Genomic DNA, 23,792 nt, shown 5'->3' on the forward strand with positions numbered 1-23,792 from the left:
GGTGTAAACAAATCCATTCTAAAGGCTCATTCTCTGGTGCTATAATACCTGTAGGAGACAAATTAGTGGGGAGAATAAGTAATTTTAAAGGGAGTGAAAATCCACATGACACACAATGTCTCTGTTATTCCAGATTCAGGTATCTGTAGTTCTTCCTTTGCCTCCGAAGATAATGTGTGAGAAGCAATGCTGCTTCTCCTCTAGTTTTAAACAGAATAGTTAGTGCATCATGGGTACTCCCCTAAAGGATAACACAGTCGATTAATTGCCCTAATAACTTCTAAAAGTCATTGAGTGCTTTTAAATTATCTTGTCTGGGTGGCGCACGTCTTTAATCCCAGCAATCGGGAGGCAGAGGCAGGCAGATCTCTGTGAGTTCAAGGCCAGCCTGGTCTACAAGAGCTAGTTCCAGGACAGGCTCCAAAGCTACAGAGAAACCCTGTCTCAAAAAACAAAACAAACAAACAAACAAATAAATAAATAAATAAATAGTCTTGTCCAATGGACTTTTTTTGGTGTGGTTTAACAGTTATTCTAGTAACTAATTTCCCCAAATATTGTACAGTGTCTGATCTTTGTACCATTTCAGCGCAATAATAAGTCCATTTTGGTATATCCTGAGTCATGTCATCTATGGATTATGGCTCTTCCTCTTTGGAGCAGGCAAACAGGATATCATCTATATATTGAGTGACGTTAGGCTAAAGTGAGGCCTTCCTCACGGGCTCCAACACCTTTCCTATATAGTATTCATTCATAGTAAGGGAGTTTGTCATGCCTTGAGGTAATAGAGTCCACTGACATTGGAGCACCGGTTCTTTACGATTGAGTGAAGGGAAAAGGCAAAATGCATGTTATCATCATGATGAATACATATAGTATAAAAGCAATTTTTTAAATACAAAACTATTGAAGGCCAATATTTAGGAATACCTGTGGGCATGAGGAAACCTGGCTGTAAATCTTCTATTGGCCAGTTAGAGCTTTATGGCCTTTATGATGTAAATAAATCCATTTCACAGGTTTATCTTATGCTATAATATCTGTAGGTGACAATTTAGTGGAGAAATGAATATGTTTAAAGTCAACAAAGGAGCCATATGTTACATAATGCCTTTTTGGTCTGAATTTAATAGTTGTAACTTTTAGATTTTGCTGAAGTTGCACTGGACATACCAATTACAACTCATGAGGCCAGGAAGGAATTGGTGAAGGAAGTTAAGCTTTCCCACATATGCTCCTAAGTCCTCATCAAAATGGATAATTCAAAATTTGGTTAATGAGCAAATAATGCACCCCATGCTACAGGGTCATTTTCAGAAAATGGACAACATGGATGTAAAGACAGCTCCAGTAAGGGAGCTCGAGGAACTGTTGCCTACATAGATGTTGGGGATGCTATTTTTACTCTTGATTTTCCCTGAACAAGGAAAATCAGCTTTTTGCTTCTTTTACCACTTTTAAGGTTTGATCATAAAGATTATATTCATTCAAGGAATTCACCATCACTCCTTCATGTACAATATTCTCCCATTCTTCCTTAATCATTTTGATATCAGCCCCAGTTAATAATCAAGCGACCAAAAATTGCACAGGGATCTTTCCCACTTATTAATATGCCTTTTCAATGAACTTTTGGACTCTGTCCCATTTTGTTTCATCTAAAATTCCTTCTTGTGCAAACAGGAATAACAATCATAAACATTTGCAAGCGATTTAATAGTTGCAGTTTTAACACGTGTGCTCTTCCTAACTCTGAAAACTGATGGACTGGTTAGATATAAGGCACAGCCTTCCCTGGTTTCTGCTACCTTGTTCTCACTCACTTCCTTTTTGAGGGTCTTCACTCTCTTATCTCGTAGCCGACATCTGTTTCCTCTGCAAGCACAGCTTTTCACCACTCTAGAGATGGTGGGACCTGGGAGAGAAGCCAATAAATGTGGAAGACTAAAGTCTCATACAATAGCCAACTTTATTCAGAGCCCGAGACAATTTATATTTGGCAGGTTAAGAAAAGTCACATGAGGAAGAAAGGTCTCATGAGTTCAAGCTGTATACAATGATAAAAACAAGCCACCTGGGCCAAAACATGTCTTTCCATATGGGCATATAATGATAGTTTAAGCATTTAATGAGTAACAACAGCAAGCAATAATGTATAATCTGAAGTCAACTCACTCCTACCTACTACACCTGGGAGGAACACAAAAACACATGCCAAGAACAATTTCATGTTTTGAAGAAACTAAGGTCTCAAGACTCTTGTCTTTTCTTGAATTGTTAACATTAGCATATGGAATTCTCTTCAAAAGACCCCTTTCCAGAACCATGTTCCAAAAATACACCTAAATTTATTTTAATTTTAGGAAAAAACAAAACACATAAATGAAGGTTTTTTAAAACTATGGAAAATACACACACACAAATACATACATATCTATCTTTGTACCATTTGCATACCTGGTACCCAAGGAAGCCAGAAGAATGCAACAGATCTCCAGGACAAGGCTTTAGAAGTAGTTCTAGGCCATCTGATGTGGGTTCTAGTATTCAAACGTGGGTACCCAACAGCAGCTTTACTACTGAGGAAATCCCTGACTCCCAAATATGTTATTATAGTGTAGAAGATGAAGATGTGCCAGTACTCCTTCTGCTTTCTCTCACTTCATAGTGATGAAATTCCCTATTTGAGAATTGAAGGATTAAATGATTTCTATCTCTCTGTAAATGGACTCTGGACATTGCTTCTAATTATAATTGTAAATACCATTCTCTTCATGTGAAAGAAGACAACAAAAGATTTACTTGAGTAGAGATGAGTCCAGATTATGTTAGAGAAAGTTCCACAATGTGACATATTCTTTTTTAAAAGAATAGTATATATTTTACATGCATAGGTGTTTTGTTTGCATGTATGTCTCTATGAGTGTGTTGGATACCGTGGAACATGACTTACAGAAAGTTGTAAACTTCCATCTGGGTGTTGGGAATTGAAACTCTGTCATCTGGAAGAATGACCAGTGTGTTTAATTGTTGCCCTGTCTGACCACAACCCTGTTTTTTTTATTTTTTTGAGACAGGATTTCTTAGTTAGAATTTTGGCAGTGGTGATATGGGAAGGATTATTTAGCCTACTCTTCAGTATTGCTGTTCATCTTAAAAGATGTCAGGACAGAAACCTAAATGGGGCAGGAATCTAGCTGATGCAAAGGCCATGGAGGGGGTGCTGCTTACTGACTTGCTCTCTATGGCTTGCTCAGCCTGCTTTCTTATAGATCCCAGGACCCTTCCCCATGAATCATTTTAAAAATGCCTTATAGCCATATCTTACAGAGGCATTTTCTCAATTAAGTTTCCCTCCTGTCAGGTAAGTCCAGTTTGTGCATGAAGTTGACATAAGACCAGTCAGTACAGTGGGTCAGTTCTCAGCTTCACATGCAAACACATCACTATTGAGCCACAACCTTTCCTTTCTTATTCATTCCCAAAATCTCATATTGAAAACATAAATAACTTTAATAAAAGTCCCATAATCTTTGCAAATTCAAATGCATTAAAATTTTTCTTTAAAAATATCCAATCTCACTAAAAATCCAAGATCTCTTTTAAAAGTTCAAAGTCTTTCAATTATGGCTTTTTTAAAAATCAAACGTAAATTAAATACCTTCCCCTTCAAGAGGGAAGAATCAGAGTGGTCACATTCTGAAAGAAGGAAAAAGAAACTCCAACAGCATAAATAACTCCACTACTAATGGCTGGGACCCACCCACAATCTTCAGGTCCTCTCCAAAGAGCTTGGGTCACTTCACTGGTTCTGCCACCTGCAGTACAAACTTCTCTTCTAGGCTCTGACTGGTTCCATGTCACCACTGCTGACGGTCTGGATGGACACCCCATGGGACTGGCACCTCCAGCACCAAGGCGTCTGTGCAAAGCTTTACCTCTTCTGCGAGGTACATAGGATTTTTCTCTAGTATGTATTTTTTCATGATATTGAAGATGACTCCTACGTGCAAAGGCTTTACCACACTGATTACATTCATAGGGCTTCACTCCAGCATGACTTCTTTCATGACTGAGAAGATTACTGCGAGATGAGAATGCTATACCACACTGATTGCATTCAAAGGGTCTCTCTCCAGTGTGGCTTCTTTCATGCCTTTGAAGATGACTGTTATGTGCAAAGACTTTACGACACTGGTAACATTCATAGCGTTTCCCTCCAGAATGACTTCTTTCATGCCTTTGAAGATGATTGTTATGTGTAAAGGCCTTACCACACTGATGACATTCAAAGGGCTTCTCAACAGTATGATTTCTTTCATGCCTTTGAAGACTACTGGGATATGCAAAGGTTTTACCACATTGACTACATTCATAGGGTTTCTCTCCAGTGTGACTTCTTTCGTGTATTTTACGTTCACTGGGACGCGCAAAGGCTTTTCCACATTGATAGCATTCATACGGTTTCTTTCCTGTATGAATTCTGGGCACTTGAAGATAACTGTGACATGCAAAGTCTTGATCACCTTGATTATACTCATAAGGTTCCATTTTCAAATGTGGTCTTTGGTGTAAATGTAAAGAAGAATCAGATCTAAATGTTTCATCACATTTTTTATCCTCACAGGGTTCCTCTTCGGTATGGAACCTTCTGTGTGTGTGAAGACACCTGTGATGGGTCAAGCCTTTTGGACAAGGCTCACATTCACAGCATCCTTTTCCCAAATGAGTCTTTTCACCACTTTGATGAGAACTGGAAAGATTCAGAGTTTTGGGACACTGACTGCAAGCATAACATTTTTCTGCGGTGTCAGTCACGTTACATGTGCAGCATGAACCAGTGCAAGCAGAAGAATTTCCATATTCCCTGTACTCACAAGGTTCTTTTTCATCGTGTGCTTGTGGATGTGCTCCCTGTAAACTTGGAAATCCAATTAATTGAACACTTGTATCACAATCACTATATCTTCTCATAGCAGGAACCACTACATATCTCTTATTTTGGGGGGAAGAGAGAGAGGTGCATTGCTTCTTTCCATATCCCTTAGGATCACATGAGTTGTATCCAGAGTGACACATCATAGACCTATTTAGGGAACAATAACGAAAGGATTTCACATTCCATTCACACAGTTGAATATTTGTTCTTCATAGAGATGGGGTACAGGGATTAAGGTCTATCTACCACAACACCCTTCTTGACTGTCATAAACTGCCCCTCTCACTAAACTACGGTGGGTCACTTCAAGACTAACATTAGCTTGCTTAAGGGTAACTTGGACACACCCTCATCCCCTCATGAATGTGAATGCTTTTACAGTGCTTGAATGGAATACAACTAAATGGATAGTTCTACAATATGGATCTCGGAGGACTGTGACTAATACAGTGACATCTACTAAGGCATTGCTTCCTTGTCTTGTTTCTTAGAGGACCACCTTGCAAACACTGATTAGGTACCTGAAATTGAGGTACATGATACTGTAAAAATTTAATAATCATCACAAAGCTATAAGTATTTACACTGTTGCTTTTCATTAATATCAGGGCACATTAAAATTTCTTCAGAGATACAAATATATCACCTTGCACAAGAAAATTAATTACCTTCCATGTCTTCTAGAACTTTGACAATGTTCTTCAATATTCTGGTTTTCCCATTTGTAGCCTAAAATATATTATCAGAAAATATATGATATATTATTGGAAATTATGCAAAATTTGAGTTATTATCATCAGTGAACCTTAGAACCAGGCCTTACTTAGTCACCACATTTTTCTACTTTCCCAGTCGAAATCACAGTGGATCACCAACCTCCATTAAAGGCTTGTCCCCTTAAGTTTCAAAGTGAAGGAAACTCACAGTCTTACCTACAGCAGTGAGGTTCCAGTAGGTTTCCAGCATCACATCTTTGTAGAGACTCTTCTGGGAAGGATCCAGCAAAGCCCACTCTTCATGCGTGAAGTTTACGTGCACATCCTCACAGGTCACTGTATCCTACAATATCCCATATAAGTATGTAACAGAAATGTTGAGACTGCATTAAAAATGTACACTTCATTGTGAACATATTTATAATTCTGTGTATTCCACAAATTTATTTAACATCACAAAATTTCAAATGCAATCACCAAGTCATTTTAGAAAGAAACAGAAGAGAATTATGACTCTAATTTCTGACCATCTAAAAAGTACATGGCATTGCAAGAGAAATGCTGACTTACACATAGTGAGAGACATGTAAACTGAGCAATAGTACTGAACATCAGCAAAACTTTATCGAAATTACTGACATCAAAAAAGAAAGGACAGGATGGGCATCCCAAAACTCAGGAGGCAGAGACAAGTATATCTCTATGATTTCCAGGCCAGTCTTGTCTATGTATTGATTTCCAGGATAGCCAAAGGTATATACTGAAATCCTGTCTCAAACAGAAAAGAGAGAGAGAGAGAGAGAGAGAGAGAGAGAGAGAGAGAGAGAGAGAGAGAGCACTCAGGAGCTCACTCTAAATTCCATCAATGAGTTAAAAATCCACTCAACATATGTAATTATCTTTCAGAAAACTGGAGTGCCTCACTCAAGCTATAAGGCTAATATGATATTCTTAAGAAGGAATGCATTTTAATAAGTTATTGCCTGATAGATTAAAGGATTATCAAAACCATTAACGACTAAAGGCTTATGCTAAAAAATAAAACAAACAAACAAGCAAAAGCCCAGTAGAGTATATAAAGACAGGTCAAGACTTAAAATCATCTGTTGCTTTTCCAGAGAAGCTGCATCAATGCCAACACTCACTTGGAGCTCCCAACAACTTGTAATACTAGTTCAAGAGAATCCAGTGCTCTCTTCTGACTTCAGTGAACACCAGGCACGTACATGGTACACATGCATGGGTATAGGCAAAATATTCTCACACACATTTCGAAAATTAAAAAATATATTAAAACATACATAGAGATATGTAGAAAGTTACATATTTGCAATGTGATAACTCAGGAGATCAGTATTAATCTCATAAATGTATGCCATCCTGGTGGGAGAAATGATACTTTCTGCCAAAGTTTAAAAGTAAAAAAGTGGGCATAGCTCAGCACAAGAGCAAATGCTTCACATGTACAAAAACCTAATTCTTCCCAGCAAAAAGATATGAAGAATATCAGGGCAGAAAAAAAAAAATGGCTTAGCAAGGAAATGCAATTACTTCTGCTTTACCTTATGCTATTTAGGGATGGAGTCTGTTATGGTACGAATTCTGCATGAGAATGAAGGGAACTGCTCGGTTTCAACTACAAAAAAAGGCAAGTGTGGTCAGGGAATAAACACTCAAAGCCCATCCCCACAGACTAATGTGGTCCAGAAAGGCCCCCCATACTAGTAGTACCACATGTACCCCGAAGAAAACACAAACCTGAGACAGAGTCTCAAATACAACTTTGTACTTGGAAAATTTTTCACTCAACCCACCACATTTTGACACGGGTCATGATAGGCTCACACTCAACCCATGATGCAAAACGCAATTACTCTAACCACACACAAACATCTCCATATTCTGTACCAGTCCCAACAACATTAGAACATACGAAGTTTCTTCGCACACTGAAGGCAGTCTCTTAATAGAGAGATCTTGTGAAAAAAAATTATATCTACACAACACACAAAGGTACAGAATACACATTTCCTTTTCAAAGAAGAAAGATTGCACCAAGGCAAGCCTGAACCCTGCTGGGCAAACACCAAGTCCTGCAGCTCTGTGTCAGGCACTTGGGGCTTCAGTTTCAAAGGGCTGAGGTGGCTCTTTCTCTCTGGAACTTTTCACACATCTCTCTCTTTGGCAACTTCCACTCCCTACATGCAGCTATTCATGAAAGGTGTCTCAAAGCTTGGGTACCTCAACATCTGGTGCTCTCAAAATGCAACCTAGTCTTCATTTTAATACCTTCATACAATGAACTATCACATCTCCTCCCTGTTGCTGTGCTCTGCCAAACAGGTGCCTGCAGTAGTGCTGAACTGAAGCACAGAGGAAGAACCCATGACCTTTAAATTGTGCATCTTTCTTCTTTCAAAAAAACGTGACACATCAATGACGCGTCCACACGGGGTCTAGATTTGTACTGGCTCTGCCCAACTGGAGCACACCAGCAATGAGTTCTGTATGAAGTTGCTTTCTGGGACTAGGAATCTTGTTGCCTTTTCCTTCACTATTTAAATGTTTGGCTGGTTGAGCAGTACCCTTGCAACACCTTTTCTGTATTTTCAAAGAGAAACAGGTGCCTTCTCTTTAATGATCCTAATCACCCTGATAATTAATGTCTCTGTTTCAGCTCATGACTGCCACTGTTTTTCTTGCCAAACCACACAGGTTTCATTAATATCTGTCCGTTGTTGCTCTTTTCCTCTACGGATCTGCATGAGTCATCAGTAATAAGCAAGCTACAGACTAAATGTTTTGTCAAGACAATCCATGACTCTTTAATCTAGCCTTCCTCATTTTCACAGGACACGGGATGAATATATACAGAAAATATGCAAAATATTACACAAGCATCTATCTTAATTACTACCCTTGGCTGTGAAGAAACATTATGACCAAGGTGACTGTTATAATGCAAGACTTTCAATTTGTGGCTTGAATACAGAGGATTACTTCACTGTCATCATGAATGGTAGCATCAAGGTAGGCATGTATGGGGCTGAGACTAACAACCTGATACACAGACAGACAAAGAGAAAGAAACAGGTATCTCAGCTTGGGTTTTTTTAAATCTCAAAGCCCATCTACAGTGACACCTTAACAAACAAGACACACCTATTCCCACGTGGGCATACCTCCTAATTTTACACAATTAGTTCCACTAATTGGGAACCTAGCATTCAAAGATAGGAGCTTGATGGTCTTGAGCAAATATAAACAATGAAAAAAATAGAGTAGACAGTAAATAAAATACATTTTATTTATTTTATTATTTTATTTAGAAATTTTACTTTATTTAGAAAGTAAATAAAATAAAATAAATAAAAAATAAAGTAGAAAGAGCTCTAAAGGAAAAGAGTGAAGGAAATTGAAGGAAAATGGAGTGAAGACAAATGAGAGGCAGACAGAGGAGGAAAAAGAAAGGGGAACAAAAGGAAGAAACTATTTACCCCACATAGGGGTGTCAGTACTTCTTGCTAGGTTGCAGACTTCATCAAAATAACCTTCCCTAGGTCACCTAAGAAGAGATCAAACAGTACAGGACATCCAAACTAAGACGTGAATCCCTATCTTTTCTCTGAGTGCATGGCATTATCCTTTGTTTCCCTCTCTACCCAGTTCTCAGAGAACCTGGGAAACCTTAGATTAAGTCAGTTAGAAGCAATGATGGCAATTCCTTGGTGTCTTCAATGTGACTTTTGTATGATGTCACCTGGACAGTGTATTTCTAACTGAGTAGAAGTGCCTCAAAAGGCTACTAAGGTTTTATATTCAGTTTCGCTGTTATAGCAAGTTGGATTCCAAAGTCTCAAATTCCAGCCAACATGGAGAGTCACAGATCTGTCTGAGCACAGCCCAGACCACACTCTACTGGGATAAAATGCAGCCAAACAACACGTTGTATATGGGGACTGAAAAGAAATGAACCACCTGGACGATAGCAGTTGGCTTCCAGTTACAATCTGTTGATAAGACACATGGACGGACTCAACTGTCTCTGCTTGAGGCCACAGAGTTCTTTCCTCTATTTCTTTGCTGTGTGGAGCCTACATGCCTAGGCCATAGGTACCATCTCCACCTATATTCATGATAACCTAATTAAAATGCCTTTTTAAAGAAATGGTGTAACAGTGCACATTTAAGCTTTGAGTACTGTGGGTCCCACTAGGACTTGTGTCTGATGGAGATGGGCTAATCTTAGCAGTGAGCTGAACCAACCTTGAAAAGAAAGCAACCTTGTGGTTTGCTGCTATCTTGGCTATTATGTCAATAATATACTATGAAAATTCAAAATTTGAGTCCAATAAAAACTCTAATAATTTATGCTATTAACAACAGAAAACTGATGGCAAAAGGTCATCCTGAATGAAATAATGATCAACATAAGATTGAATAAATACCACACCAGTGACATCATCCAACTTCAAAACTTCACACACAACTACCATAAAGATTGTACCATCTGGGAAAGATAAAGAGATCAACAGAACATTAGAGCAAATAGACATAAGAACAGAATTAAAACATACTCGGTGTTGACCAACCAGATTAGAAAACCCAGAAAAACCAGATTAGAAAACCCTAGCACACGCGACTAGAACATGGTAGCATTTATATGCAAATGTATTACTAACAGATTTTAAGATCTGTACAAAATTAACTCCAGAGGGACCTTATACCTGCATGTTAAATGGCAAGTCCAGAACTGTGAGATTTTGGAGAAACTAGGGCTCGCTAGTTAACAGACCTGCCTTCCACTGTAACAGCAAAAGCAGCTGAGGTGTGCTCACTGCATGGTGAGGTCAACAATGAGTGTGTTTCCACACAAGGGCTCCTGCTCCCCTTGCTCAGGAAGGAAGGCATGACAGGAACTCAAGCACATCAGGAACCTGGAAGCAGGAGCTGATGTAGAGGCCATATAAGGTGCTTCTTACTGGTTTGCTCCCCATGGCTTGCTCGCCTGCTTTCTTACAGAACCCAGATCCACCAGCTTAAGGATGGCACCATCTACAATGGACTGGTCACTTCCCCCATCAATTACTAATTAAGAAAATGTTCATACAGGCTTGCCTAGAACCAGATCCTATGGACACACTGTCTTTATTGACACTTCCTTCTCAGATGAATCTAGTTGTGTCACATGGACATAATACTGTCCAGACACTGATGATTCATTCACCTTAATGAGACTAAACGGAAACCTGGATGAGTGACCTCTGAAGTGGGGAGAACAGAAAGGAGCTGCCAGAGCCTATGTCCTGCTGGATTTAATGCCTAGGGCTAGAGGAGTGTAAATGCATTCTGCTCTTAGTACTTCTGTATGTTTAGGAAGTCTTTATCCCAACTCTTCAGGAGACTTTTAAACAATATATGAAGCTGACTAGGTAGCACATGCCTGTAATCCCAGCATCCAAACTAGGACGGGCTGCACAAGAAGGTTCAGGAGATTAGAGACAGCAAAGAAATTGTGTCAAGTAAGATGTTTTTCTGAGGTGCTAGGATGGGGCCCAGAGCTTTCATGTATTTGGTCAGATGTTCTATCAGTGATCTACAGCCACAGCACCTTGTTTTCTATGCATGCACACATGCAGAAATCAGAGAACATGTGAGAGTCATTTTTTCCATCACGTGGACCCCAGGGATTGAGCTCAAGTCAACAGGTTCAGAAGCAAGCACCTGAACCACTTGTAGGCATTCTATTTTCATGGGTTAGGACATCTATTGCTGCTCTGCTGAGGGACAAGGTTTCTCTATGTAGACCTGACTCACCTGGAATGCTATACAAACACTAGTTTAAACTTGCTTTCCTCCTTCTGCCCCTGTCCCGAGTCCTACAATTACACCATGCACCACCACACACAGCTGCTTTTGTTTGGAGAGGACACTGTCTCAAGTAGTTCAGGTTGGCCTCAAGTTCAGTAAACAGCAGACTTTAGTTTTGCATTTTTTCCATACCAAAGTACATTCTCCCCATAGTGACATTTTAATAGTCAACAGAGTGACATATATTTTTAATATTAGTACTGGGGAGGCAGAGGCAAACCTGCTCTACATAGTAAGTTCTAGGCAAGCAATCAAGAGTTAGTAAGACCCTTCCAGAAAGAAAAAAAAGAAAGAAAAAACACTGATAAACTATTTTAGGATTGTTTCTCAAATATATAATTACATTTATTTATTGTACATGTGTATGTGTGCCCTTCAACACATAGACCATAATGTGGGTGAGTTTGTCACCCATGTTGGGCACCAAGTTGCTGTTACAGTTATTATTTACACATGCCCCAACAAGCCCACAATGCCCATGGGTCAGTAGAAGGCATGAAGAAAAACCACTCCAGGGATGGTTTCAGGGAACAGGATCTGCTTACGTGCACACGAGCATCCACTTACATAGTGGAAGTCTATCCACTAGAATGACTTAGCACATTGCCCTGGGTTGAAGTTAGGGACAGTGGGGAAGAGTACTCAAAGAGACTACTGGAAAGGGGGATCATTTTAGAGTCAGATAAAAACCTGGTGCAAGGAACCTCCCAGGAATCTACAAGGATCATCCCAGCTAAGACTCCTCATAACAGAGGATACTTAAACTGAACTAGTCATCTCCTGTGACCAGAATGGTGCCTAAGCCAACTTTCAGAGAGGCATCATCCAGCAACTGATGGAAACAGATGCAGACCCAGGGACAAGTATTAGGTGGAGTTTGGGGAACCTGGAGGAAGGGGAGGAAGAATTGTAGGAATCAGAGGAGTCAAGGACATCACAAGAAAACTCACAGAATCAACTAACCTAGACTCATAGAGGCTCATAAGAATGAACCAACTACCAGGGAGCCTGCATGGGACTGACCTAGGCACTCTGCATATATGTTACAGTTGTGTAGCTTGGTCCTCTTCTGAGACTCCTAAAAGCAGGAACAGGAGCTATCTCCAACTATTTTACAGGTTTTGGGGATCCAACTCCTCCTCATACTAGGTAGCCTTGCCCAGCCTTAATGCATGTGGAGGTGCTTGGTCTTACTGCAACGTGATATGCCATGTTTTGTTGACACACATGGGAGACCTGCCTTTCCTAAACAGAAACAGAGGAGTGGGTTGAGAAGTGGGAACAGAGACTGGGTGGGGAGGATGACTGGGAGGAGAGGAGAGAAAGGGAAAGGAGATGTGGAGAGTGTAGACACATCAGCAGGCTGGCTACTGACTGCCCGTGCTACTTTATAACTCAATGTTCTGACTTCTTGGAATATTCAGGAGTATAGTGGGTCACTTGTTACTTAAAAGTGCAGTGTGCCAGGTAGGTTGATCCCCAGGACATGCCTGCATTTTCTCCTACCGTCTCCCACCACCTATATCATTTTGCTTTCCTGAAAGCAGAGCCACATGATCAATGGACAGGGTATAACTACCAATATTATTACAACTAAAAAGAGAACAGCATAGGTCAAGGAAAACCAAGGCCACTGATAAATAAGTTGGTGACAGTTCGTGCAGCTCCCTTACTGGGACCCGCCTTCAAATACATGACCTCCCTTGCCTGAAAATGACCCTGAAGCATGGGGTAAGGAACTCAATAATCTGTCTAACCTTAAGCTCCTTCCATTTCCTCATGAGGACTATGAAACACATGAAAATACTAACTTCAACAAATTCCACAGGAGTGGGACTAAACCAGCTACCTAGGACAGAGTGGGCCTGAGGAAGCAAACTCCACAGGACCAGAGGCCAGGGGCCAATCCAGTCCCAAGAGCCAATCCAGTCCCAGGACACTGGCGGATCAAGACTGAGCCAGCAACCTGATCCAGAGTCAGCGATCTCCACCAGAAAAAATACAGGTTAGTAACCACTGAGCGAGTGAGCCAGAGCCAGAGTCCACTGAGGGTCTGGATGTGAATCTGGGACCTTCAAAGGAGTACACCTAAGTCAGGACCCCTGTGGGTCTGGGCGTGAGTCTAGGACCTCCCAGGAACTAGGCCTGAGCCAGGACCTCTGCCAATCTGGGCGTAAATCTGGGACCTCCGAAGGAGTAAGCAGGAACCAGAGATCTCTGCTGGGCCAGGCATGAATCTGGGACCTCAGAGGGAGTAGGCCTGAACTAGGACCTCTGTGGGTTCGGATATTGGTCTGGGAAATCAAAGGGAATAGGCAGAAACCTGGAAACTGCAGGTCCGAGCATGAGTCTGGGACCTCTGAGAGAGTAAGCCTGAGCCAGGTTCACTGTGGTTCTGGACGCACCCAAGCCTGGGAACTCTGAGGTAGTAGACCGGAGTCAGAAACCTTCCCAGGTTCAACTCCAAGCCAGGGACTTCTGCAGGAAGGGATCCAGACCAGGATTTACAGAAACAGGTCATAGCCGGTAACCTAGGCCAAAGCAGGTCTGAGACAGCAAACTCCAAGAGAGCAGAGCCAAGCACAGGAGCACTGAACTATCTCCAGGAACAGGAGTAACCAACAGGGTAACTAAAACTGTGGCACTGACTGTACCATGAGGAAAACCATCTGAGCTTTGGATTCACTGGCACCTAGAAGATTATTCAAGAGAATCTCAGACAGCCGCAACCACACCTATTAGAGGAAAAGATGAGTAGAAAAGGGAAGAACATAAACAACAACACAAGGAGCAACACAACACCAGTAAAACCTAAACACCCTACAACAGCAAGACCTGAACAACCAAATATGGATGAACCAGAAGAAAATGATCTAAAAACTAACCTCAAGAGAATGTTTGAGACTCTTAAAAAGAAAATGAGAAATTACCTTTAAGAAATGGAGGGGAAGACAAAAAAAATTTGGAAGACATCAACAAATCCCTTAAAGAAAACCAAGAAAAGAAATCAAACAAATGAAAGAAACTACTCAAGACTTGAAAACAGAAATAGAGAGAATAAAGAAAACACAAACAGAGGGTATTAAAGAAACAGAAATCATGAGAAAATTATCAGGAACCACAAACGCAAGCATGAACAGCAGAATACAAGAGATGGGAGAGAGAATCTCAAGTGCTGAAGATACAATCGAGGAAATAGACTCATCAGTTAAAGAAAACATTAAATCTAACAAAAGCTTAACCCAAAATATTGAGGAAATGTGGGACACCATGAAAGGCCAAATCTAAGAATAATAGGTATAGAAAGAGATGTTCAACTCAAAAGCACAGAAAATATATTCAACAAAATCATAGAAGAAAACTTTCCCAACATAAAGAATGCTATGCCTATGAAGATAAAAGAAGCTTACAGAACACCAAATAGACTGGATCAAAAAAAAAAAAAGTCCTCTTGCCACATAATAATCAAAACACTAAACATACAGAATAAAGAAAGAATATTATGAGCCGCAAAGGAAAAAGGCCAAGTAACATATAAAGGTTGACCTATCAGAATTTCACCTGACTTCTCACTGGAAACAATGAAAGCCAGAAGGTCGTGGTCAAGCATTATACAGACATTAAGAGACCAGGGATGCCAGCCCAGACTACAATACCCAACAAAACATTCAATCACCATAGAAGGACAAAACAAGATATTCCATGACAAACACTAGATTTCACCAATACCTTGCCACAAACAAAATAATAGAAGAAAAACTCCAACCCAAGGAAGTTGGCTACACACACAAAAAAAAAACCAACAACAATTGATGATCTAATAGCAGCAAATCCCAAAGGGAAAAAGGCACAAATTAACATTACCAACAATGAAAACTAAATTAACAGGAGACAGTAATATCCTTAATGTAACTCAACTCACCTATAAAAAGACACAGGCTAACAGATTGGATACGAAAACAGAATCCATCCTTCCTCTGCATACAAGAAACACATCTCAACCTCAAAAGTGTAGCATCAGCCCCTTCATGTTACATCAAAGACAGACTTGTCTCTGAGTAAAAGGTTGAAAAAAATATACCAATCAAATAGACCTAAGAAACAAGCAGGTGTAGCTATCCTAATATCTAACAAAATAGACTTCAAGCTAAAATCAGTCAAAAGAGACAAAGAAGGACAATTCATATTAGTCACAGGAAAAATCCATCAAGGTGAAATCTCAATACTGAACATCTATGCTCCGAATACAAGGGCATCCTCATATGTAAAAGAAACACTTCCCTAGCTTAAATCATACATTAATTCCCACACACTAATAGTGGGAGACTTCAACACTTCCCTCTCACCACTGGACAGGTCAGTCAGACAAAAAATGAAGAGAGAATAAGAGAACTAACAGATGTTATGATTCAAATGAACTTAACAGACATCTATAGAATATTTCATCCAAACAGAAAAAAATATATACCTTCTTCTCAGAAACTCATGGAACCTTCTCAAATACTGACCACATACTCGGTAACAAAACAAACCTCAACAAATGCAAAAAAATTGGAATAACCCAATGTACCTTATCAGATCACCATGCTTTAAAACTAGAAGTCAACAGCAATACTAATTCCAGAAAGCCCACAAACACATGGAAATCAAACAATGCTCACCTGGATCATCAATGGGTCAAGGAAAAAATAAAATGAAAAATTAAAAACTTCCTAAAATTCAATGAAAATGACCACACAACATACCCAAATTTATGGGACACAATGAAAGCAATGTTACGAGGAAAGTTCATAGCACTAAATACCTACATAAAGAAGCTAGAAAAATCCCACACTAGTGAATTAGCAGAACATTTGAAAACTTTAGAACAAAAAAAAGCAACTCACCTAAGAGAACTAGATGGTAGAAAATAATCAAATTGAGAGCTGAAATCAACACAATAGAAACAAGGAAAACAATACAAGGAATCAATGAGACAAAGAGTTGGTTCTTTGAGAAAATAAACAAAACAGACAAACCTTTATCCAAAGTAATCAAAAGACAGAGAGAGAATATCCAAATTAACAAAGTCAGAAATGAAAAGGGGGACATAACAACAGACATGGAGGAAATACAGAGAATCATCAGGCCATATTTTGAAAACCTGTACTCCACAAAATTGGAAAACTTAAAGGAAACTGATACCTTTTTGGATAAATATCACTTACCAAAATTAAATCAAGACCAGATAAGCAAATTAAACAGACCTATAACTGCTGAAGAAATAGAAACAGTCATCAAAAGTCTCCCAACCAAAAATAAGCTCAGGACCAGATGGTTTCAGCTCAGACTTCTACAAGACTTCCAAAGAAGAACTAATATCAATACTCCTCAAATTATTCCACACAACAGAAACAGAAGGAACATTGTCAAACTCTTTTTATGAAGCTACAATTACTCTGATACCCAAACCACAGAAAGACATTTCTAAGAAAGAGAATTACAGACCAATCTCACTCATGAACATTGATGCAAAAATACTAAATAAAATACTGGCAAATCGAATCCAAGAACACATCAGAACCATCATCCACCATGATCAAGTCGGCTTCATTCCACAGATGCAGGGATGGTTCAACATACAAAAATCTATCAAGGTAATCCACCATATAAACAAATGGAAAAATAAAACCACATGATCATCTCATTAGATGCCAAAAAGATTCTGACAAAATACAACATTCCTTCATGATAAAGGTCTTGGAGAGAGCAGGGATACAAGGAACATACCTAAACATAATAATGGCAATATACAGTAAGCCAACAGCCAACATCAAACTAAATGGAGAAAAACTCCCAGCAATCCCACTGAAATCAGGAACAAGACAAGGTTGTCCACTCTCTCCATATCTATTCAATATAGTTCTTGAAGTCCTAGCTAGAGCAATAAGACACCAAAGGAGATCAAGGGGATACAAATCGGAAAAGAAGTCAAACTCTCACTGTTTGCTGATGATATGATAGTTTACATAAGTGATTCCAAAAATTCTACCATGGAACTTCTACAACTCATAAACACTTTCAGCAATGTAGCAGGATACAAGATTAACTCAAAAATATCAGTAGCCTTCCTGTACACAGATGATAAAAGGGCTAGGAAAGACATCAGAGAAACAACACCCATCACAATAGTCACAAATAGCATAAAATATCTCGGAGTAACTCTAACCAAACAAGTGGATGACTTGTATAACAAGAACTTGAAATCTTTGAAGAAAGAAATTGAAGAAGACACCAGAAAGTGGAAAGATCTCCGTGCTCTTGGGTAGGCAGAATTAACATAGTAAAAATGGCAATCTTACCAAAAGCAATCTCCAGATTCAATGCAATGCCCATCAAAATCCCAGCAAAATTTTTCACAGACCTTGAAAGAACAGTACTCAACTTCATATGGAAAAGCAAATAACCCAGGATAGACAAAACAATAAAAGAACTGTACAATAAAAGAACTTCTGGAGGCATCACAATCCCTGACTTCAAACTCTACTACAGAGCTACAGTGCTGAAAACGGCCTAGTATTGGCATAAGAACAGATAGGAGGACCAATGAAACCAAATAGAAGATCCGGATATTAATCCACACATCTTTGAACACCTGGTTTTTGACAAAGAAGCAAAAAATATCAAATGGAAAAAAGAAAGCATATTTAACAAATGATGCTGGCATAACTGGATACCAACATGTAGAAGAATGAAAATAGACCCATAGCTATCACCATGCACAAAACTCAAGTCCAAATGGATCAAAGACTTCAACATAAAGCCAGCCAGCCACACTGAACCTTATAGAAGAGAAAGTAAGAAGTACACTTGAACACATTGGTACAGCAGAACACTTCCTAAATATAACCCCAGCAGCAGAGACACTGAGAGAAACAATTAATAAATGGGACCTCCTGGAACTGAAAACCTTCTGTAAAGTAAAGGACACGGTCAACAAGACAAAATGACAGCCTACAGAATGGAAAAAGATCTTCACCAACCCCACATCAGACAGAGGTCTGATCTCCAAAATATACAAAGAACTCAAGAAACTGGTCATCAAAAGAACAAATAATCCAATAAAAAAAATGGAGTACAGACCTAAACAGAAAACTCTCAACAGAGAAATCTAAAATGGCTGAAAGACACTTAAGGAAATGTTCAACATCCTTAGTCATCAGAGAAATGCAAATCAAAACAACTCTGAGATTCCATCTTACACCTTAAGAATGGCCAAGATCAAAAACATTGGTGACAACTTATGCTGGAGAGGTTGTGGGGAAAAGGGAACACTTCTGCATTGCTGGTGGGAATGCAAGCTGGTACAGCCCCTTTGGATGGCAGTGTGGCGATTTCTCAGAAAATTAGGAAACAACCTCCCTCAAGACCCAGTAATATCACTTTTGGGTATATATCCAAAGGATGCTCAATCGTGCCACAAGGACATGTGCTCAACTATGTTCATAGCAGCTTTGTTTGTCATAGTCAGAACCTGGAAACAACCTAAGTGCCCCTCGACCAAAGAATGGATAAGGAAAATGTGGTACATTTACACAATGGAGTACTACACAGCAGAAAAAAATGATATCTTGAATTTTGCAGGAAAATGGAGCTAGAAAACATTATTTTGAGTGAGGTAACCCAGACACAGAAAGACAATTATCACATGTACTCACTCATTATTGGTTTTTAAACAGAAAGCAAAAAACAAAAAAAAAACCTACAAACCACAATCCCAGAGAACTTAGACAACAATGAGGACACTAAGAGAGACTTACATAGATCTAATCTACATGGGACGTATAAAAAGACAAGATCTCCTGAGTAAATTGGGAGCATGGGAACCTTGGGGGAGGGGAAAAGGGGGAACGGGAGAGGCAGGGAGGGGAGCAGAGAAAAATGTAAAGCTCAATAAAAATCGATAAATAAAAGAAGAAAAACAAAAAAAGAAAATGCTAACTTCACAACACACAGAAGCTAGGATTCTATCAGGAAAGAGGAGTTCACTTAGCAATTCTTTCCCAGACTCATGAGCTGTGCATGGTATTTCTAGTGACATTTCAGCTAAACCAAAATGTCTACTGCCTAACTATGCACTAACCAATCTATTCAAAACTCTAGAAGGAGAGATGACACTGAACAGTCCTTGCACGTTATCTTCAGAGGAGGAAGTGAACGAGAGCTATTTAACGCGGACTAAGATACATGTACTACATTTATTTCTGCACGTACTTGCAAAATAGAAGGTGGAGACACATGATACTGGTAATTACATAATGTCTGGATAGTTACTGACAGCTCATGGCTGGGCCCAAGGTGCATGTAGTACTATTGTCACAACGTGTAAACAATTGATAAAAACATCAGGAAGCAGAGGTGATGGATGGGTGGATGAAGATAGCTTTCCCTTCCCTCATGACTGCTGGAGTCAAGTATCTTCACATTCCAGCACCTCAAATATCTGGCAATTTCAAAGCACAAGCTTTTTATTTACACCATCTTACTTGTGAACATGAACACAGCCATAATAACCATGACCAAGAATTCTACAGTGACTCCTGCTCTTTTCTGAGAGCGCACTGAGCGGATGTGCTTTGGTTGCCAAGTTCTCATTAGAAAAGTAAAACCATCTTCCAACAGCACTGGCTCAGCTTCAGAAACCTGCAGTGCCTGCAGAGACAGCTCAGCTGTCAAGACCATGTGCTGCTCTTACAGAGGACCCGAGCCTGGCTCCCAACACAAAGGTCAGTTGGCTCACTTGCCTATAACTCATAGAGAAAGAAGGCAAGCATATTCATTCATGCAGGCATGCACAATAATAAAACAAAAGAATAAAGCTCAACAGAAATAGAAATAAAACCTATAGTCAAAGTCCCAGTCAATGTTAAAAAGAAGCATGATATTAAGACAGAGTATTTACTTGAGATCTAGAAGGCAATTTTTTTCTTATTAACCCATTATATTTTATGTAAATGTAAATAGAGATTATAAATGCGGACAGGCATGATGGCTTATGATTTAATCCTAACCCTTGGGAGGCAGAGGCATATAAATCTGTGACTTCAAGAGCAGGTAGGACTACACAGCGAGACCTAGTCTCAAAAAATTAGATATAAACAATGGTGACAAACATTAAAGGTTTTATTTTAGGGAAACTACTCTTTTGAACATAATTTTTGAAGATTACAAGTGTATCATGTGAATTTATTTTTCTCATAAAGATAATCCACATACTTATTTAAATGTTTTGATATTGATAAATGGATCAACTTTTAAATGTTTGAAAAAGTAAACCTGTTGTTTTAAATTTACAGAGATTTAATGCTTGGATCTCTGGCTGGAGAAATGGCTCAGCTATTAAGGGCATATATTGCTTTTGCAGGGAACTCAATTTTAGTTTCATAACCTATATCAGGCAGAAAGAACTTGACTCAAAAATAAAAATAAAAAAAGTACACAGATATACCTATCTTTAAGGTTTTTTGAGATGGACTCTCATTATGCAACACTAGCTGTTTTAGAACATTCTAACTACTGTTTGGAAAGAATAGAGAGATCAAGAGAAAACCTAGAAATAAAGACACAATTAATATAATCAACTTTGACACATGAGGCCAGTGAGTCTGGCCTTATTAACACACGTGACTGAACCACCCTGGCATCCACATGCAAAGACGTTAATAACACAGACTTTACACTAAGCACAGATGAACTGCAGACGGATCCAAAATTGGAATGTTCAGTGCCAAGTGCAGAACTTCTGGGCTCTGCGAGTTTGCGAATCTGCCATTGCACAACAAAGACGACAGATGCTCGGACGTGTGAACAGCATGGTGACGTCAGCAATAAGAACAAATCATCACACAATCCACCTGTCCCCTGCTCTGTGCAGGCGCTGCCCCTGATGGCAGATATTCAGAGTCCACAGGACCCGGGAGTTGCAGGCACAGCGAGGAACCTTAGGGACCTCACGTGACCACACGGGCGCCGCGTCCGCCGCCGGTTCCCAGAGCCCCGGGAGGACCCCACACCGGCTCCCGCGGCTCCTCCCGCGTGGGGACGGCGGCCCTCGCTCACCATGGCGGATTCCGAGCTCGCCCCGCTCTCCCCACAGCTCCCGACAGAGGGTCACAGCACGGCACAAAGAACACAAGAGTCTCCCTCAGTCCCGAAGACGCGAGCCTACAGCATGGCGGACCGGAAGTGCCCACCCCATTGTGACTGGCAGTCCGTCTGGGAGCCCTGATTGGCTAGTGTGATCTGAGTGACAGGAGTAGCTCCCTTAGGGACCTAGTGCTGTGAAGGGGCTCAGCACGGTGTTTCCCAGCCCTGGCTTCCACCCCTGACACAGTAGTAGTGCCCCAGGCCTGCAGACACTGGCGTTGCAGCAGAACTTATAAGATCTTCGTATCGTGTAACAGTCCCAACGCTGTTACAGTGTCTAAAGTTTCTTCGGAAAATCAAGGCAATGTCTTGAATGTGGCGTCTTGTAAAATCAAAACACAAAGTAAATATGTCCTGTGAGCTGTCCCCTGATTACACACTGCACACTGTGGTGTGTGCAGGTGTGCACATGCATATACCCCGCTCGCCCACCTATAACTCCCACAAGCTATCCCGACTTTGAGGCATATGCACTGAGGCACATGTGCACCCACATACACAAATAAATGAATGTCAGTTAGAATACAAAGATTAAACAGCAGAAGCAGTGCTATCATACAAGCTGTAGCCCACCCACAGTGAGGTCAGACTGTAGATAAAAACTTTCCACAGTACATCTGTCGGAGAGGGCACGAGGGCCTTGTACTAGCAGGAAAATACTAAGAGAAGCAGGAAAGTTAATCACAGAGAGGTGTCTCCTCAGTGGAGGAGATAAATCAAATACCTGCAGTCTTCAGAAAACAGAAAGTGGTTTTTGTTAATGACCTGGTGACCTTTCTGCTATCCATGGAGGCAGACCTCACCCATCTTTTGCTATAGAGAGAGTCCTCACCCAAATTCCCCAGAAAGATTATTCTAGACACGTCTCTCTCTGAACCACTAGTCTTTAGGGGAGATGTCACGTGTGCTCTGGCCTGCTACACAAGCTTGGTCAGAGACCATGGTGGATTCTGGGCCTTATGAGCTACAGAACCTACCCTCATGGTCACATGTACTTTATCAAAGAGTTTCTATGTAGTGACAGCTTAAGCTTTATTGTGCACCTGTATTGGACTGATTGAACTGATTATTACCCTGGACATTTTTTCCAAAAATGTACTTTTAAATATGATGATAAAGATCTGCCTGGCATTAAACTCTGCGCATTGAACTTGCAGAGATCCTCCTGTCTCTGCCTCTGGAGTGGTTGGATTAAAGATATGGAGTTCCATGCCCATCTGGAAAAAGAAGGTTTGTGGTTTGAGTTGACTCTATTTTCTTTTTCTAAAATGATTGTCTCATCTATAGTGATCTTTACCTGTACACTGGTCTGTGTGCCAGGTACAAGCTCAGTGTCCCGGGAGGCCTGGTCGGTAGTCACATACCCTGGAACTGGAGTTACACCACGGTTGAAAACTGCCATGTCATCCTGGGCATCAAACCTGGGTCCTCTGGGAGAGCAGCTTGTGCGCCTAACTGCTGAGCTGTCACTCCAGACCAAGTTCTCCATTCTAGACTATGTTCCCTGTCCTAGGCAGCCTAGGTCACTAGGGGTCAGACTCCTGTTGGCCATTAAAGAGAGGACTTCTCCTGCCTCCAGCATGGATGAGCTCCCTACTTGGTTATTGTATAAAACGAAGTGGTCAGCCCTAAAATAATGCAGGCAAACTACAAAAGCATGGTTAGCAGGCTTCATTGATAAGTGTGCATATTTAATCTTACACATGCATCAGAATAAAGAAAAGGAGACAATCAATTTGAAATTTGGGAGGCAGAGAAGGAGATGGAAGGAGGGAACAAAGGATGGGATGAATGGAGAAAAGGGAAGGAGAAAAGTGACGCAGTTACATTTTAATGAAAATGAATAAAAATAAAATTCAAATTAAATAAGAGAATGGAATTCTCTATAACGATGACACTATCCCAAGCCAGCCAGCAGTCAGAGCTATTTAGAGAGATCTCATTTTGGTATGGCATGGAAGTCGTAGGTCTGCTCAGAGGCAAATCAGCCTTGCTCTGAGGTTAGACAAACACAATAGAGACGTTCATCTCAGAACGGCATCCACAGTGATGGGCGGTGACTTTGCCTTGATGTTTTC

At 40.3% G+C, this 23,792-nt stretch overlaps 1 protein-coding gene across 2 annotated transcripts; it reads right to left on the reverse strand.

Moving 5' to 3' along the window:
• Nucleotides 1-1,953: 1,953 nt before the first annotated feature.
• LOC125396606 (uncharacterized) lies at nt 1,954-21,767 on the reverse strand. 2 transcript variants are annotated; one of them, XM_085692412.2, is made up of 5 exons: nt 21,628-21,752; nt 7,221-7,294; nt 5,875-6,001; nt 5,611-5,671; nt 1,954-5,089 (listed from the first exon to the last, which is right to left on the reverse strand). In XM_085692412.2, exons 3-5 carry the CDS (start codon nt 5,906-5,908, stop codon nt 3,673-3,675), a joined length of 1,512 nt encoding a protein of 503 aa, XP_085548538.2. In that variant the 5' UTR covers nt 5,909-6,001; nt 7,221-7,294; nt 21,628-21,752; the 3' UTR covers nt 1,954-3,672. The 2 variants fall into 2 exon arrangements, with proteins under 2 accessions (XP_085548538.2, XP_048284544.2); XM_048428587.2 differs by lacking the exon at nt 7,221-7,294 and having other exon boundaries at nt 21,628-21,767.
• Between the last annotated feature and the right edge of the window lie 2,025 nt (nt 21,768-23,792).

This window comes from Myodes glareolus, chromosome 8 (assembly GCF_982192425.1).
Source record: "Myodes glareolus chromosome 8, mMyoGla1.1, whole genome shotgun sequence".
Lineage (NCBI taxonomy): Eukaryota > Metazoa > Chordata > Mammalia > Rodentia > Cricetidae > Myodes > Myodes glareolus.